Genomic DNA, 18306 nt, shown 5'->3' on the forward strand with positions numbered 1-18306 from the left:
TTGGGAAGCCAAGATGGGTGGATCATGAAGTCAGGAGTTCGAGACCAGCCTGGCCAGCATGGTGAAACCCCGTCTCTACTAAAAATACAAAAAAATAGCTGGCATGGTGGTGTGCACCTGTAATTTCAGCTAATCAGGAGACTGAGGCATGAAAATTGCTTGAACCTGGGAGGCAGAGGTTGCAGTGAACTGAGATCATGCAGCTGCATGCACTCCAGCCTGGGTGACAAAGTGAGAATCTGTCTCAAAAAAAAAAAAAAAAAGGGCCAGGCTGGTGGCTCACACCTGTAATCCCAGCACTTTGGGAGGCTGAGATGGGCAGATCACGAGGTCAGGAGATCGAGACCATCCTGGCTAACACAGTGAAACCCCGTCTCTACTAAAAATACAAAAAATTAGCCTGGCGTGGTGGCAGGCGCCTGTCGTCCCAGCTACTCGGGAGGCTGAGGCAGGAGAATGGCATGACCCCGGGAGGCAGAGCTTGCAGTAAGCCGAGATGGCGCCACTGCACTCCGGCCTGGGAGACTGAGCGAGACTCCGTCTCCAAAAAAAAAAAAAAAAAAAGTTTGAAGTGGAAATCAGGAGTTTACTATTATGAAGGGAGCAAAGTCCAGGAAATTAGATGCATCTGGGTTCAAATCTTCATTCTACCTTTTAATAATTATATGACTTTGAATATGTAAAATAAATTCTCTGGGTTTCAATTTTCTTCTCTATAAAATGGTAATAATGTCTTCCTCACTAATATGGATCAATGATGTGCTTCAAGCATCTGACACCATGTTTGACTCATAGTGGTTAATATGTAGTAGTAGGAAAATTGAGACTATACTTTAGATGTAAATAGTATTATTAAATTATTGTTTCCACAAGCTAATAAGTGAACCAGGATTTGTTGTAAGTATTACTTACAACAAATAAGTAAGGCTGCTTTGTAGTTATAAGTTAAAATATTTTCAGGGCTGGTGCAGTGGCTCATGCCTGTAATCTCAGCACTTTGGGAGGCCAAGGCGGGTATTGCTTGAGCCCAGGAGTTTGCAACCAACTTGGGCAATATAATGAGGCCCCATCTCTATCACTAAAAATAAGAAAAAAATGTTTTCCTACTGTAGTTTAGTAGGTCTTTGATAGTATATTTTTCTCAAGAGTCAGGTGTTGCCGAGATGAAAAACTTTTTTCAGTCTCGGAGTTTTCAATAACTGATAATGAATGGTTCTATATTAAAATAGCACCTTCTGAACTTTCTAATTCAGGACATGGAAAAGGAAATCAGTAATGCCCTAGGCCATGGCCCACAGGATGAAATCCTAAGTAGTGCTTTCAAATTGCGAATTACGCGAGGAGATATTCAGACATTAAAGAACTATCACTGGCTCAATGATGAAGTAAGTTGTATTCCCTCCCCCTTTTGGCTATCATTAAGTTTATTTATTTATTATCTATAATCAAAGTGACTCCTACCCAGTTATAATGGGTTGGTAAAGCAACTCTTAGTTATAATTAAAACAAAAACATTTTAAATCTTAAAAAGATGGTTAGTTCTGATTTTCTGCCTTTCATTAGCGATGTTTCCCTTTTCTGCGTCTGTATTTTATTGCATCCACCACTTCATTTACTGGTCTTCAATAAACCCTGGGTACAGCTGATAAACGGGAGGAAGCAGCAAGTGATACTGTATTTTAGGTGAATTCTTATAGTAGCTATTTTTTTGTTTTTGTTTTTTGGTTTTGTTTTTGAGACAGAGTTTTGCTCTTGTTGTCCAGGCGGGAGTGCAATGGTGCAATCTTGGCTCAGCGCAACCTCCACCTCCTGGGTTCAAGCAATTCTCCTACCTCAGCCTCCCAAGTAGCTGGGATTACAGGCATGCGCCACCATGCCCGGCTAATTTTGTATTTTTAGTAGAGACAGGGTTTCTCCATGTTGGTCAGGTTGGTCTCAAACTCTGGACCTCAGGTGATCCGCCCGCCTTGGCCTCCCAAAGTGCTGGGATTACAGGCATGAGCCACCGTGCCTGGCCTGTTTTATTTTTTGAGTAATAAAGGGATATATTGATCACTATATACTATGTGTATTTTTCTTTGAGTGATAGCTGAAAAATTTTGCCTAACTTGTCATCTTGTATCCTTAATACATTTAGCAAAAGCTAACTCTTAAGTTCTTTGACAATTTTCTCATGGGTTCTTCCCCGAACTGCTTAGCCCCTGCATGTTCTCTCTTTGAGGGAAGTCCCCTATGACTAGTTACTTATAAACACATTCTTTGAAAACAGGAATGTTTTGTTTTACATTATAAATGTAATTTGTTTATCGTAGAACATTTGGAAAATACAGGAAAAGTAAAAAATATTACTGTTCAAAAGTACCACCACTCGGCCGGGCGCGGTGGCTCATGCCTGTAATCCCAGCACTTTGGAAGGCTGAGGCGGGCGGATCACGAGGTCAGGAGACCGAGACCACCCTGACTAACACGGTGAAACCCCGTCTCTACTAAAAATACAAAAAAATTAGCCAGGCGTGGTGGCGGGTACCTGTAGTCCCAGCTACTCGGGAGGCTGAGGCAGGAGAATGGCGTGAACCCGGGAGGCAGAGCTTGCAGTGAGCAGAGATCGCGCCAGTGGACTCCAGCCTAGGCGACAGGGCAAGACTCTGTCTCAAAAAAAAAGTATCACCACTCAGAGATAAATAAAGTGTTATTATTTTGGTGTATGTCCTTCCAGTTAATATTTTAAAATTGAAGTCTAATTTATATGTAGTAAAATTCACTTACTGTTAATATTTCTGCGTATTTTTGGTGTGATACAGTTATGTAGATCTTTCCATTATTGCACAGACTTTCTTCCTGGATTCCTTCTTCTGGCTGTTAAGTGTTACTCACATGCCTTAAAAGTACAATTTGATTTCATGTGTCCCATTTTGCACTGATCACTTTTTTCCCTGTCTTCTACTATAGACAGTCTTTTTATCCTCTTCTTTAGTACCTTACCTTCGAATTCATCCTTATTCAGGTAGAAATTTAGTTTTGATAATATGTTTGCCATGTTCCAGCTTTTGCTCCCTTGGTATTTTGTAGGTCATTAATTTTTACATGAATCTTCTGGTGGAAAGAAATAAAAAGCAAGGCTATCCAGCACTTCATGTATTCAGTACTTTCTTCTATCCTAAATTAAAGTCTGGGGGTTACCAAGCAGTGAAACGATGGACCAAAGGGGTAAATCTCTTTGAACAAGAAATTATTCTGGTGCCTATTCATCGGAAGGTACATTGGAGCCTGGTGGTGAGTAGAGAGGGTTAATGGTTAATTGTTGGACTTGGATAAAGACCATTTTTTAAAAATAATGCTGCCTTTTTCTGCCCTGTGTATAGAGGCCAGTAGTATATATTATAAGCATACTCTACAGAGTCTCTTTTTAGTTTTTTTTTTAATGTCCCATCCTTCACCCAACCCTTTTAGTTCTTTTTATTTATTTATTCTTTAAAAAATTTTATGTTTATTTTATTTTACTATTTTTTAAAATTACAGACCAGGTCTCGCTCTGTTGCCCAGGCTGGAGTGAACTGGTGTGATCATAGCTCATTGCAGCCTGGAAGTCCTGGACTCAGGTGATCCTCCTGCCTCAGCCTCCTGAGTGACTAGGACTACAGGCATGGTCCACCATGCTTGCCTAATTTTATTTATTTATATATTTGGAAAGATGGAGTCTTGCTATGTTGCTCTGGTTGGTATCCAACGCCTGGCCTCAAGTGGTTCTCCTGCCTCAGTTTTTCAAAGTGCTGGTATTACAGGTGTGAGCCACCATGCCTGGCCTTTTTTTCTTTTTCTTTTTCTTTCTTTTTTTTTTTTTTTTAATTTTTAGAGACAGGGTCTCATTCTGCCACCCAAGCTGGCATGCAGTGGCACAACCATAGCTCACTGTAACCTCCACCTCCTGGGCACAAGTGAGCCTTTCACTTTAGCCTCCCAGGTAGCTGGGACTACAGACATGCACCACTATGCCTGGCTAATTTTTTTTTAATTTGTTTTAATTTTTTTGTAGAGACAAGAGTCTTGTTTTTTTGCCCAAGCTAGTCTCGAGCTCCTGGCTTTAAGCAGTCCTCCCACCTCAGCCTCTCAGAATGATGGGTGAGATGCCGCACCTGGCCTCCTTTTTAGTTCTTGAGTTGAACAACTTTTAGAAGGCTACAGGACGAAGTCCTTGTACTTGAGGAGCTTTTTTTTGTTTGTTTGTATGTTTTTGAGATGGAGTCTTGCTCTGTTTCCCAGGCTGGAGTGCAATGGCACGATCTCGGCTCACTGCAGCCTCCGCCTCCTGGGTTCAAGCGATTCTCCTGCATCAGCCTCCTGAGTAGCTGGGATTACAGGCGTGTGCCACCACCATACCTGGCTAATTTTTGTATTTTCAGTAGAAATGGGGTTTTACCATGTTGGTTAGGCTCGTCTTGAACTCCTGACCTCGTGATCCGCCACCTCAGCCTCCCAAAGTGCTGGGATTATAGGCGGGAGCCACCGCACCCGGCCGAGGAGCTTTCATTTTTAACAGGAAAGAGTCTTAGTACGCATAAGGGTTATTTATATTTATTTAGTTTTGTTTACAAGATAGTACAGGTTTATTGCAGAAAAATGCATTTATAAGGCCAGGTGTGGTGGCTCATGCCTATAATCCCAGACTTTGGGAGGCTGAGGCAGGAGGGGTTGCTTGAGCCCAAGAGTTTGAGACCAGCCTGGGCAACATGGAAAGACCCTGTCTATACAAAAATTTAAAAATTTGCTGGGCGTGGTGGTGCACACCTGTGGTCCCAGCTTTGTGGGCGTGGTGGTGCACACCTGTGAGAGGCTGAGGTGGAAGATTCCCTGAGCCCAGGAGGTCGAGGCTGCAGTGAGCCGTGATCACACCACTGCACTCCAGCCTGGGTGACAGAGTGAGATCTTGTCTCAAAAAAAAAAAAAAAAAAAGAGAGAGAGAAAGAAAGAAAAGAAGGAAAGAAAGATACAGTTATAAAGAAAGCAAAAAAAAAAAAAAAAGTCTCATCACTCTGAGAGGACCACTAATTTTTTAACTTAAAAACACACTTTTTTTTACTAAAGATACGTAAGACACATTTTTAACTAAAAAAAAAATTAATACATGTACCAATATAAGTGGATATCGTTTTTCTTTTTTTTCTTTTTTCTTTTTCTTTTTTTGAGACAGAGTCTCGCTATCACCCAGGCTAGAGTGCAGTGACACAATCTCGGCCCACTGCAACCTCTGCCTCCCGGGTTCAAGTGATTCTTCTGCCTCAGCCTCCTGAGCAGCTAGGATTACAGGCGCGTGCCATCATGCCTGACTAATTTTTGTATTTTTAGTAGAGACGGGGTTTCACCATGTTGGTCAGGCTGGTCTCGAACTCCTGACCTCATGATCAGCCCGCCTCAGCCTCCCAAAGTGCTGGGATTACAGGTGTGAGCCACCATGCCTGGCCCATAAATGGATTTCTAAGGTACATAAAAAATTTATATTGGTACATGTATTTTTTAAAAGATGCTTTTATTTTTGGAAGTAAAATTCTCACTCCTCTTACATTTAAGATGTTTCTGGATGTTATCTTTTTCCATTATAGGTGATTGACCTAAGAAAAAAGTGTCTTAAATATCTGGATTCTATGGGACAAAAGGGCCACAGGATCTGTGAGATTCTCCTGTAAGTAAAGGTTGAAAACCTCACTACCCCCGTTGAAGTGATCTCTCTTCTATCTCATCCTAGGAAGCTGTGTGGATGGTAGTCTAATGTGTAGTTAAGGCTATTTCAGGACTTAGCATGCATTTTATTTTTAAAATAATAGCTGATTTCAACTGAGAAAACGTGTTTAGTAGCATCACTGGAAAAAAGTTTGTCATGTTTTATGATGTAAAATAGATCTTATTAGAATCCTGTGACTTGCATTAGATTTCTTTGGCATCGATATGTTATTCTGAATGTTCTTAGGAACTGTTAGTTGGGGAGTGCTAGTCCTCTCAATTCTTAAGCCCACTCGTATCTTTATGCTTTCCATGAGAGTTGGGTTTATCTCAGAACCCAGGGGCAGTGTTTAAAGTGTGTGGTTTGAGGGGACTGTTTCAAATAGTAATTGCTATAATAGAAACCGGTCTTTAAAGCATACCTACTTCTTAGCTAGGTAAAGTAGTGACATGAGTTGAGTGAGAAAACGCATCAGTAAGATGGGTCCATTTTTCCTTTTCTGCTCACTAGAAGCAATGAAGTTCCTTCTTTTAACTTTACTAAGGACAAATTAATCTTGTGAAGAAAAGTTGTTGCTAACAATAATTCAGTATTGTTTTAGTATAAAATATTTTTATTTATGGTTGTTTATCTTGAATAAAAAGCATAGAGAAGAAAATTCTAAAAATCATAAGATACACCAATTGTTTATAAAATGGTTCTCTTCTAGTCTTTTCTCTGTAAGATGTGTGTAAATTGTGCGCACATACATTTGCGTTCGTATGTATACATATGTTATCCCATGTATAGAAATGTTCTTACTGGGATCATACAGTATAGTTTGATGTGCTGCTTATAACAGGATTTGAAAATTCATATTTTATTACATTCATGCTTTTTTTTTTTTTTTTTTTGAGATGGAGTCTCATTGTGTCACCCCATGCAGTAGTGCAGTCTCAGCTCACTGCAACCTCTGCCTCCTGGGTTCAAGTGATGCTCGTGCCTCGGCCTCCCAAGAAGCTGGGAGTACAGGCTTCCATCACTATGCCCGGCTAATTTTTGAATTTTTAGTAGAGACGGGGTTTCTCCATGTTGATCATGCTGGTCTTGAACTCCCAACCTCAGGTGATCTGCCCGTCCCAGCCTCCCAAAGTGCTGGGATTATAGGCGTGAGCCACCGTGCCTGGTGGTCTTTGGCTTTTTATGTTATTTATTTATTTATTTATTTATTTGTTTTTTGAGATGGAGTTTCACTCTTGCCGCCCAGGCTGGAGTGCAATGGCGTGATCTCGGCTCACTGCAACCTCTGTCTCCCGGGTTCAAGAGATTCTCCTGCCTCAGCTCCCAAGAGGCTGGTATTAAAGGCTTGTGCCACCATGCCCGGCTAATTTTGTATTTTTAGTAGAGATGAGGTTTCTCCATTTTGGTCAGGCTGGTCGCAAACTCCCGACCTCAGGTGATGCATCCGCCTTGGCCTCCCAAAGTGTTGATTTACAGGCGTGAGCCACCGCACCTGGCCTATGTTATTTTTTGTATCTTAATTTTGGTGGGGGCATTTAATGCTTATCAACCTGATACATATTTCAACTTTTAAAAACAAGCATGTACAATTTTTGTAAGCAGACCTCCCCAAATTAAATAAAAAATCCAGAAAGCCACTTTGGGAGGCTGAGGCAGGTGGGATCACAGGCTCAGGAGATCGAGACCATCCTGGCTAACACAGTGAAACCCCATCTCTACTAAGAAAAATACAAAAAATTAGCAGGGCATGGTGGCGTGCTCCTGTGGTCCCAGCTACTTGGGAGGCTAAGTCAGGAGAATGGCGTGAACCCGGGAGGCAGAGGTTGCAGTGAGCCGAGATCGCGCCACTGCACTCCAGCCTGGGCGACAGAGCGAGACTCTGTCTCAAAAAAAAAAAAAAAAAAAAAAAAATCCAGAAAGCAGTCACGTTTTTAAAAAGCTAATGAATATGTATTTGAGAATGGCCATATCTGTTTAACATCACAAAGCCCTATGTAACCATAATGGTTAATTTCTTTAGGGATTTATTGATGTATTCCTTCTTTGTTTTGCTTTTTAGTCAGTATTTACAGGATGAAAGTAAGACCAAAAGAAATATTGATCTGAATCTTTTAGAGTGGACCCATCACAGCATGAAACCACATGTGAGTGACGATCATCTATATTTGACATACTTGGTTGCATTTACTAATAGTATATTATCTAGATTTGGCTCCCTTCCTGCCCTTCCTCCCTCCCTGCATACTTTTAAAGTACACATCTTTTTTTTTTTTTCTTTCTTTTTTGTAGAGATGGGATCTTGCTTTGTTGCCCAGGCTAGTCTCGGGCCTCCCAAAACAAAGTGCTGGGATTACAGGTGTGAGCCACCATGCCTGGCCAGAGTCTACATCTTAAGAATGATCTGCTTCTAAATCTCTAGCAATTAATCTAACTAAAATGGGTGCTTAGCTTTCATCTTCTCGTCTAAATGTAAATGTTAACATATGCTTGCATGTCTCTCACAGAATTGGGAAGAAACCCAATACATTGAAGTTGGCTAATTTCCCAGTTGGTGCTAATGAAAGTTTACATTTCTTTTCCAAAATTTGGGAGTTTGTTAAGTCTTAGGATCCCATGCCAAAAAAAGCATTTTAATTTCTAAACTGAAAAATTTGGGCCAGGCGCAGTGGCTCACACCTGTAATCCCAGCACTTTGGGAGGCCGAGGTGGGCAGATCACCTGAGGTCAGGAATTTGAGACCAGCCTGGCCAACATGGCAAAACCTTGTCACCACTAAAAATTAACTGGGTCTGGCGGCACGTGCTTATAATCCTAGCTATTCAGGAGGCTGAAGCAGGAGAATCACTTGAACCCGGTAGGCAGAGGTTGCAGTGAGCAGAGATAGCGCCACTGCACTCCAGCCTGGGCAACAGAGCGAGACTGTCTCAAAAAAAAAAAAAAAGAAAAAGAAAAATTTGAAGGATAAGCTTTGAAATTTCCTAAGGAGAGCACAGATATAAGGAAGAGTCTGTTAGGATGAATACTGTGTTCTGGTATGGGAAATGGAATAAAGAAAACAAATTGCCTTTCTTTGTATATTGTAGTCTCTAGTTTTGTCCATTGTGTGAGAGATGCTAGGCTCGAGAGAAAAGTGTGAGGTATATGCGTATGTATGGGTGGTATGTATTTAAGCAAATTTTTTTTTTTTTTTTTTTTTTTTGAGACAGAGTCTCGCTCTGTCGCCTAGGCTGGAGTGCAGTGGCGCGATCTCGGCTCACTGCAAGCTCCGCCTCCCGGGTTCATGCCATTCTCCTGCCTCAGCCTCCCGAGTAGCTGGGACCACAGGCGCCCGCCACCACGCCTGGCTAATTTTTTGTATTTTTAGTAGAGACGGAGTTTCACCATGTTAGCCAGGATGGTCTCGATCTCCTGACCTCGTGATCCGCCCGCCTCTGCCTCCCAAAGTGCTGGGATTACAGGCGTGAGCCACCGTGCCCGGCCATTAAGCAAACTTTAAAAATCATAATCAACTTCATTTCTTTGAGTAAAAATTGAGCTATTGTCATCTAGTGTGTTTTCCAGAAGTGGAAGTAGCCTCTCCCGTACTCTTACTAACTTGTGCTAATTGTGACTGACAGCCAGTGTGTGTCAGGGACTGCCAAGTTTAGGGCAACACAGGCCTGGAGAAGGTGTGAGCTCAGTGGGGTTAGAATCCACCACCTTTGGCTTATTATGCTCTTAGTGCTGCTTGTACCAAGTGTTTCTGCCTTACGGCAGAACTGATCCATCAAGGCAAGATCCTAATTGGTTAAAGCCTATCCAGAACTTCTCTCTGTCCACCTTGAAGCTGTAGGGTCCAAAGCAGTAGTCTTATTTTCTTAGCTAGAGAAGTTACATTTCCGATTGACCACATTTGGCCCTTTTTAAAATTGATAAATGCTTCTGAAATAATTCTGACTAGCATCCCTGGTAGTAAACCTCCTTTCAGTTTGGTTTCTTGGAATGGGAACTTAGAGATGCAACTCTCACTTTGTGTTTTTCTCTTCTGAAAAGCATTTCCTGTGGGGTCGGGTCATGCACTCCATCTCATAGTTAGGGTTTCCAATCAAATGCAGAGCCATGGAGAATTAAACAAACACAAGAACAGAACAGAAAGGAAAAGCAGTATTCACAAGTTACATCTTAGACCTGTGGCTTCAGTTCTCACAAGGCCTGTTTTTCCCTTGCTATGATCTATGTTGTATACCACATAGAGTAATAATAATTGTGTTTTTTGTATATGACTGTGTGTTTAGGTAATACCTGATTTAATATTTACCTTTATAATATTGTTTACAGCAATATTTAGAAAAAGTCCAAGGAATTTGTATTTAATGATGTTTTACTCTTTCCTCTCTTCTTTTTTCTTTGTAATTTTAGGAGATTCCTCAACAGCTGAATGGGAGTGATTGTGGAATGTTTACTTGTAAATATGCAGATTATATTTCTAGGGACAAACCTATCACATTTACTCAGGTGAGTGAAGACCCTCTTCATCCATTTACTTGTTACTAAGCAAGATAAGGCACTTGGCCAGTGCCTGGCACACATTCAGCTCTCAATAGTAGTAGCTGGCCAGGCGTGGTGGCTCACACCTGTAATTCCAGCACTTTGGGAGGCCGAGGTGGGCGGACCACCTGAGGTCAGGAGTTCAAGACCAGCCTGGCCAACATGGTGAAACCCCATCTCTACTAAAAATACAAAAATTAGCCAGGTGTGGTGGTGCATGCCTATAATCCCAGCTACTCAGGAGACTGAGGCAGGAGAATCACTTGAACACAGGAGGCGGAGGTTGCAGTGAGCCGAGGTCGCACCAGTGCACTCCAGCCTGGGCGACAGAGCGAGACTCTGTCTCAAAAATAAATAAATAAAATAAATAGTAGTAGCTGGGCTCATGCCTGTAATCCCAGCACTTTGGGAGGCCGAGGCAGGTGGATCACCTGAGGTCAGGAGTCCGAGACCAGCCTGACCAACATAGAGAAACCATGTCTCTACTAAAAATACAAAAAATTAGCCACGTGGTGGTGCATGCCTGTAATCCCAGACTAGGGAGGCAGGCTGAGGCAGGAGAATTGCTTGAACCCAGGAGGTGGAGGTCGTGGTGAGCCGAGATCGTGCCATTGCACTTCAGCCGCCTGGGGCAACAAGAGAGAAACCCTGTCTCAAAAAAAAAAAAAAAAAAAAAAATAGTAGTAGTTGTGCTATTCTTATTGCTGTAAATCTTGGTTTTAGCCCTACTCCTGCCAGAATCAGGGTTATTTTATCTGCTCTCAGGTTTATCCTAGTCTTTGGTGACACAATGGGCACAATTTGCAAATCTCTGAACTGTGGCATTCATTGGTTCCTGTGTATTATTATTTCTAGCCAAAGAAAGAGGTATGTCAGTGTTTAATAGCGAGGGAAAAATTGGCCTGTGAGAACTGAAGCCACAGGTCTAAGATGTAACTTGTGAATACTGCTTTTCCTTTCTGTTCTGCTCTTTTGTGTTTGTTTTGTTTTGTTTTGTTTTGTTTTTGAGATGGAGTCTCGCTTTGTTGCCCAGGCTGGAGTGCAGTGGCACGATCTCAGCTCACTACAACCTCTGCCTTCTGGGTTCAAGCAATACTCTTGCCTCAGCCTCCCCAGTAGCTGGGACTACAGGCGTGCGCCACCATGCCCAGCTAATTTTTGTATTTTTAGCAGAGATGGGGTTTCACCATGTTGGCCAGGCTGGTCTCGAACTCCTGACCTCGTGATCCACCTGCCTCAGCCTCCCAAAGTGCTGGGATTACAGGCGTGAGCCACCGCGCCCGGCCTGTTCTGCTCTTTTGTTTAATTCTCCATGGCTTTACATTTGATTGGAAACTCAAGTATGTTGGGAATTCTTGAGAATTTGTAACAGTGGATTCTCAACCTTTTTACAACTGAGGACAACCTCATTAAAAAATATTTTTCATCCACAGACCTTATTTTGATAGATGTTGTCTACCAAGCAAACTGTATGTATTCCATGAATACAAACTGTAATACAAACTCTATTACGTGAAGTAACTAGGACTCCCGTGCTGAATTAATGTAATTCCAGTAAAAAATAAAGGCATTTATTGCTTAGTCTCAGCAGTTTTACTAAGAGCAAATGTGCAGTTTTTACTAGATGTTTTGAACTATTTAAAATAATTTAAGAATCATGTGTTAAGACTTTTTAGCCCCCACCCCTAGGGAGGACATCACTAGTTTATTATTATTATTATTATTTTGAGATGGAGTCTTGCTCTGTTGCCCAGGCTGGAGTGCAGTGTGGTGTGATCTTGGCTCACTGCAACCTCCATCTCTCAGGTTCAAGCGATTCTTCTGCCTCAGCCTCCCCAGTAGCTGGGACTACAGGCATGTGCCACCATGCCCGGCTAATTTTTGTATTTTTAGTAGAGACAGGGTTTCACCATATTGGCCAGGCTGGTCTTGAACTCCTGACCTCAGGTGATCCACCTGCCTTGGCCTTCCAAAGTGCTGGGATTACAGGCATGTGCCACCACGCCCGGTGACATCACTAGTTTATAGTAAGGGACATCCAGCTATTTATAATGATACATCAGGAGTACCTCAATAATGTGAACTTCTTTTTTTGAGACGGAGTTTTGTTCTTGTTGCCCAGGCTGGAGTGCAATGGCGCAATCTCAGCTCACTGCAACCTCTGCCTCCCGGGTTCAAGCAAGTCTTCCGCCTCAGCCTCCCAAGTAGCTGTGATTACAGGAATGCGCCACCACCCCTGGCTAATTTTGTATTTTTAGTAGAGACGGGGTTTCTCCACGTTGGTCAGGCTGGTTTCGAACTCCTGGCCTCAGGTGATATGCCCACCTTGGCCTCCCAAAGTGCTGGGATTACAGGCGTGAGCCACCGCGCCTGGCCAAGAATGTGAACTTCCGTATACACTAGAAGGACTAGTTGTACTACGGGTAATTTTGGAGTTGCTTTTTGTGTTGCTGCTTTGCAAATTGCCCATGTAGTGATTCTCAGTTAAAGCAGAATAATTTATTAAGCAAAACATCTCATTGTTTAATGTTGCCAAATAGCAAAGCAGTTGGCTGTTCTCTGAACCTAGTAAGATGAGATTTTAAAGGGAGAAGTTGCTATTTGAACAGAATTGGCAATGTACAACGCCTGGTAGAGCAGAAAGAAACTTGTAGATTTCGTTGTTTTTTCTTTATTTAAATAAATACATTTTTCTCATAAAAAAACAGAATATGTTCATTTTAGAATGTTTTGAAAATTCACATAAGTAGAAAAGTTGCCTATTGTGCCACCACTTGGATATTTGCAGGACTGTGAAGTTGTACTATACTGTATAATTCTACATCCTGCTTTGGTTTTCCTTAACATATAAAAATGCTTATGGTAGGCCGCGTGTGGTGGCTTTTGCCTATAAATAATCTCAGCACTTTGGGATGCTGAGGCAGGCGGATCACCTGCAGTTAGGAGGTCAAGACCAGCCTGGCCAACATGGTGAAACCCTGTCTACTAAAAATATAAAAAATAAGCCGGGTGTGGTGGCACATGCCTGTAGTCCCAGCTACGCTGGAGACTGAGGGACAAGAATCGCTCAAACCCAGGAGGCAGAGGTTACAGTGAGCAGATCGCGCCACTGCACTCCAGCCTGGGTGACACAGCAAGACTCCATCTCAAAAAAAAAAAAAAAGTGCTTATGGTACATATCATGTAATTATGAACTGTTAAAAATGGTTTTATAATTATGTTCCATGATGTAAAAATGTCAACGCTTAGAAAAAGAACATGGACATCTTGCTTTATTACATGATTACACCTGAAAGTTGTGCTGCCGTGCACATTAATATGTAATGCGGACGTTGTTTATGGGGTTCTTTGCAGCACCAGATGCCTCTCTTCCGGAAGAAGATGGTGTGGGAAATCCTTCATCAGCAGTTGCTGTGAGAAAACTTTGCCTGGTCCCTCTAGCTGCTGGTGGTTCTTTCACAGACATTTCCATATACCTCATGCATTGTGGGTTAAAAAGTCCCTGCATCACTTCTGTTCTCACAGGTACTGAGCTGTCAAAAGTGCATGAAGGCCTCTCACTGTACTCTAGTCCTGACTTGGGGTGCAGAGGGCTGCTTGCAATCCTGTTTGTAAGGCTGTGCCTGCTCAGAGCTTTGGACTGTTCAACCCACACAAGAACAAACGCTAACTAATATTTTTTTTAAGAGATTCTTTTCCCTATGAATGTGGGAAATGCAGGATTTATTCTGTGAATTGTTTGTTTCTGTGTGTTTGTTCAGCGTATTCATTCACTCACTCGTTTGCAAACATAATGGGCAGTGGTCATTTACTGCTGCTCTTTTACAGTTAGCTCTAAATTACTTGTTTGAACTATTTATTTCTGAAAGGAATGTTACTCAAGCTGCCACTCCCTGCTGAAGAGCAGGAGGGAACTCTCACTGGGGGCAGAAGGAAGTGGAGCTGCAGCAGTAACTGCCAACATGAAGCTGGAGGGTTTGGGATTTTTTTTGTTTTTGTTTTTTTGAGGCTCAAAAAATGCTGGGAGAAATGAAAATGCTGTGGGATAGGGCTCCTGTTGCCTTTCAGAGGAAGTCTGACACTACAGCGTTGGCACAGTGCCGTGAACAGTGGAACTGTGCCCAAGGGACTCTCACTATCCAAGCATCTTCCGAAAAGTGTTGTGGTCACCTTAAAGAGACTTTTCCCTTTCTGGAAATGCGGTGACTTGGCTTAGTCTTCAAACTGGATTCATGGATTTGAAGTAACTGTAAACCCTAAATCTTCATTTTCATCCCAGATCTGGTTGAGTATAAACCTCAGAATTGTAGGGGCTGGCCTGAGCTGTTTATTTCAAAAGATACTATTCAATTTAAAGCTATTTTTCCTCAGAGTTTTTGTTTTCTATATATTAAGTCTAAATTAAGTTTTCTACTCATTAAGACTAACATCTCCCCACTCCATCCCCACTGAAATTTGTGGAAGAAAATTTAGTACTTGGCTCTGAGGTTGCCAGTTATACAATAATCTATTTTGCATATGAAAGTTTGTATTTAACTTTTTTGTTCATTAAAAACCTTACTGATGTGGTTATAACTTCAGACAGTTTAGAGTTGGTCAGAACATATTTTGCAAGATCTAGTGCCTAGTGTTGCTTTTCTGATGTAATAAAAGGTGGTCTGGCAGAACCTAAAAAAGTATATGCTGAAATGATTTCTAACCCTCTCCCTACTTAAACCTCCCAGACTTGTTCTGGTTCATAAAAGCAAGAGGTAAAACTGGAAAAATTGTGCACGTGTTACCTGTGAATCTACACACCTGCCATTTGCAGTGCTCCGGCTGCTGGTCCCAGAGGTATACTGGTTACAGCTATTGCAGCCAGTTCCCTGAGACTTGTAAAACTCCTGGTTTAGGACATGGGGCCTGTGGTGTGGATGGAAAATGCTGGGCCTACTGGATGGTCAGCCAGAGGCCATGTGGTGGGCGATGACTGAAGCAGGAGCAGGTTGTGCCACACCTCCCTCCTCCCCTCCCTCCCTTCCCCTCCCCCTCCCTCCCCCCTCCCCCTCCCTCCCCCCTCCCCCTCCCTCCCCCCTCCCCCTCCCTCCCACCCTGCCTGCCTCCCTCCCCCCACCCTCCCCCTCCCTCCCTAACACCCTCCCTCCCCCCTCCCCCTCCCTCCCACCCTGCCTGCCTCCCTCCCCCCACCCTCCCCCTCCCTCCCTAACACCCTCCCTCCCACCCTCCCCCCTTTCCCCTTCCCCCCCCCCCCTCCTGCAGCCCCTGCTCCTTTCCCTGGGCTCCTGGCATTGTGCCAGTGAGTGCTGGGACCAGGCAATGAGCACAGCCAAAAAGGCCAGAGGTTCACTAGGTCAGCATCATACCAAACGCCTGGCTTTCACCGGGCATCAGCGTGCTTCACTTGAGAGTTTGGTACTATGGTTAAGATCGAGTCCATGCTAGGTAAGTCCTGTTAGGAATGGCAGTTTGTATTCCACCCACATGAATGATGCTGGGCTTAATGTATTATTTTGAGGAGCTTCTTCAGAGCAGTTCTCACTGAGCTTTCCATTAACCTACACTCTTCCGGACGGCTCTTAAAACTTCCAGGACATAATTGGGAAGAGCAGAGTGTTGAAGTCTATAGCATGGCCTTCTGCTTGACCCTGAGTTCCTGAATTGAACGTGGGAGACCACAGGCCATACTTCTCTAGGCACTCACATGTCTCCCTTGGCATAAGGAAACATGTTAGTAATATAGTTTTTTAGATCCAAACAGTTTATTTGGATCTAAAAGTTTAAGTGTTCAGTTGAAAAACAGCTATTGATTTTATTAGTAGCAAATTATCACCATTAAAGCCAGTGGTTGTTTTTTTTTTTTTTTTTTTTTTGCGACAGAGTCTCTTGTCGCCCAGGCTGGAGTACAATGGTGTGATCTCAGCTCACTGCAACCTCCGCCTCCCAGGTTCAAGCAATTCTTCTGCCTCAGCCTCCTGCGTAGCTGGGATTACAGGTGCCCACCACCACACCCTGCTAATTTTTGTACTTTTAGTAGAGACGGGGTTTCGCCATGTTGGCCAGGCTGGTCTTGAACTGCTGACCTCAGGTGATCCACCCGCCTCAGCCTCCCAAAGTGCTGGTATTACAGGCATGAGCCACCTCACCCAGCCTGTTTTTGAGACGGAGTTTCACTCTTGTCGCCCAGGCTGGAGTGCAATGGCGCTATCTCAGCTCACTGCAACCCCCTCCTCCCAGGTTCAAGCGATTCTCCTGCCTCAGCCTCCCGAGTAGCTGGGATTACAGGCATGTGCCACCACCCCTGGCTAATTTTGTATTTTTAGTAGAGACGGGGTTTCTCCATGTTGGTCAGGCTGGTCTTAAACTCCCGACCTCAAGTGATCTGCCCGCCTCGGCCTCCCAAAGTGCTGGGATTACAGGTGTGAGCCATTGCTCCTGTCCCTGCCAGTGTGTTTTTAAAATAGTTTAGGGGGTTGAGAAAAGATGCAGTGAGCCATTATTCTGCTTTAGCAGGTAGTCTCTTAAAAATTGATGTAGATTTTAAAAATATACCATTGAGAGCACGTATCTTTCTCAAACTTGACCTTGAACAGAGCTGGATGGGGGTGGGAGGGAAACAGATTTGGGGCATATGGAAGATATTCTTGGGAGCCCCATATTCTACCTCAGTTACCGAAGGCTATTAGAACCTCTGAATTTTTCCTCCTCTGAAATCCTAAGCACAACTTCAGAAAACCATGTCTGATAGCGGATGTCTGCCTGCTGTGAGGAGCTGCTTGATGTGGGGACCAAGGTGTGGGTGTGGGCGGAATGTATCCTAGTAGAAACAGTGAACCTGAGATATGAATAAATAAGCAAGAGACCGAAAGTTAAGAAGTGTGTGACAACCTCAGTACTGTAGTTAAGCTACATTCTTTAAATTAGCTTTTGTGAACTAATTGGGAACCTAATCTCATTTGTAACTGTTTGAGAAAAACTCTGAAGCACCTGATATTCAAACAAACTAACTTATGGTACTTAACTCATTTGTAAATTGGCGATCTAGCTGGCTGTAGTATTGCTTTGATAATTTTTTTCTTTTAATTTACCTAAGATATATAAGGAAGGGGTTTGGATATATTAAAATAGGTGTTAATTTTATCTATTTACCAATAAATTCATCTCTTTAATTCAGTGGCTTTCACTTGTTTTTTATTGCAACTCATAGGAATAAGTATTTTATGTTGTGACCCCCCCGCCCACACACACACACAGTGTGATTGTATATGGACACAAACATTTCACATACACTTTTGTGAAGTAATACATAGCCTTACTATGATAGTTTTATTTCCGTTTTTAAAAAAATTTAGGTTGTAACCACCAAGTTGATTTCTCTGCCTACTAATGGACAGATAATGCAGAGAAGGAAAATACTGCTCTAAGTGACCTGACTGCGAGGCAAATTATGTTTAAAACCATAAAGCCTGAGACCAAAAAAAACAATATATATTATAAATGTGAGGCTGTTTTGAGATGACTCCATCTAAATCTAGGAAAACAGGCTAGCAGCTTTGAGACTCTTGATGGAAATACATGGTGGAAACAATCTTTAGGTTCTTAGATGGGCATTTCCTAAAATGTGTTAAGTAGAAGTCTTGTAACTTGTATAAAAAATATGAAATCCCAGCACTTTGGGGGCCATTGAGGCAGGAGAATTGCTTGAGCCCAGGAGTTTGAGACTAGCCTGGGCAAGATAGCAAGACCCCAGTTTTTTTTGGTTTCTTTTTTTTTTAAAGGATATAAAGCAAAGGGTCTGTGGGCCAATGAATATGTGTACCATGTCCTTTCCTCCTGGGGATGTGTAACAAACATCATAAGAAGTTTGATATGAACGAGTTATGTCTTAACCTAGCATTTCCCAAAACTTGGACATTGAACCCTTTTCTATGAGACACCTGTGGAACTATTTTATGGAATACACTTAGGAAAGTGCCAGGAGAAGCAACAGAGAGAGTTCTTGGCAGTATGTACTTTAAGAACACACTGGGCAACCTTACCACTCCCCTTCCACGGCCTCCCAGCAA

General features: G+C 42.7%; 1 protein-coding gene across 2 annotated transcripts in view; it reads left to right on the top strand.

Moving 5' to 3' along the window:
• The window catches only part of SENP2 (SUMO specific peptidase 2), a 46817-nt gene extending 31898 nt beyond the window's left edge, over positions 1-14919 (top strand). For both annotated transcript variants that reach the window (XM_019024569.4, XM_019024568.4), the window contains exons 12-17: positions 1254-1385; positions 3070-3273; positions 5598-5677; positions 7776-7860; positions 10115-10210; positions 13598-14919. In XM_019024569.4, the coding sequence (XP_018880114.1) occupies positions 1254-1385; positions 3070-3273; positions 5598-5677; positions 7776-7860; positions 10115-10210; positions 13598-13660 (660 nt within the window). In that variant the 3' untranslated portion in view covers positions 13661-14919. The remainder of the gene's footprint in view (positions 1-1253; positions 1386-3069; positions 3274-5597; positions 5678-7775; positions 7861-10114; positions 10211-13597) is intronic.
• Positions 14920-18306: the final 3387 nt, after the last annotated feature.

This window comes from Gorilla gorilla, chromosome 2 (genome assembly GCF_029281585.2).
Source record: "Gorilla gorilla gorilla isolate KB3781 chromosome 2, NHGRI_mGorGor1-v2.1_pri, whole genome shotgun sequence".
Lineage (NCBI taxonomy): Eukaryota > Metazoa > Chordata > Mammalia > Primates > Hominidae > Gorilla > Gorilla gorilla.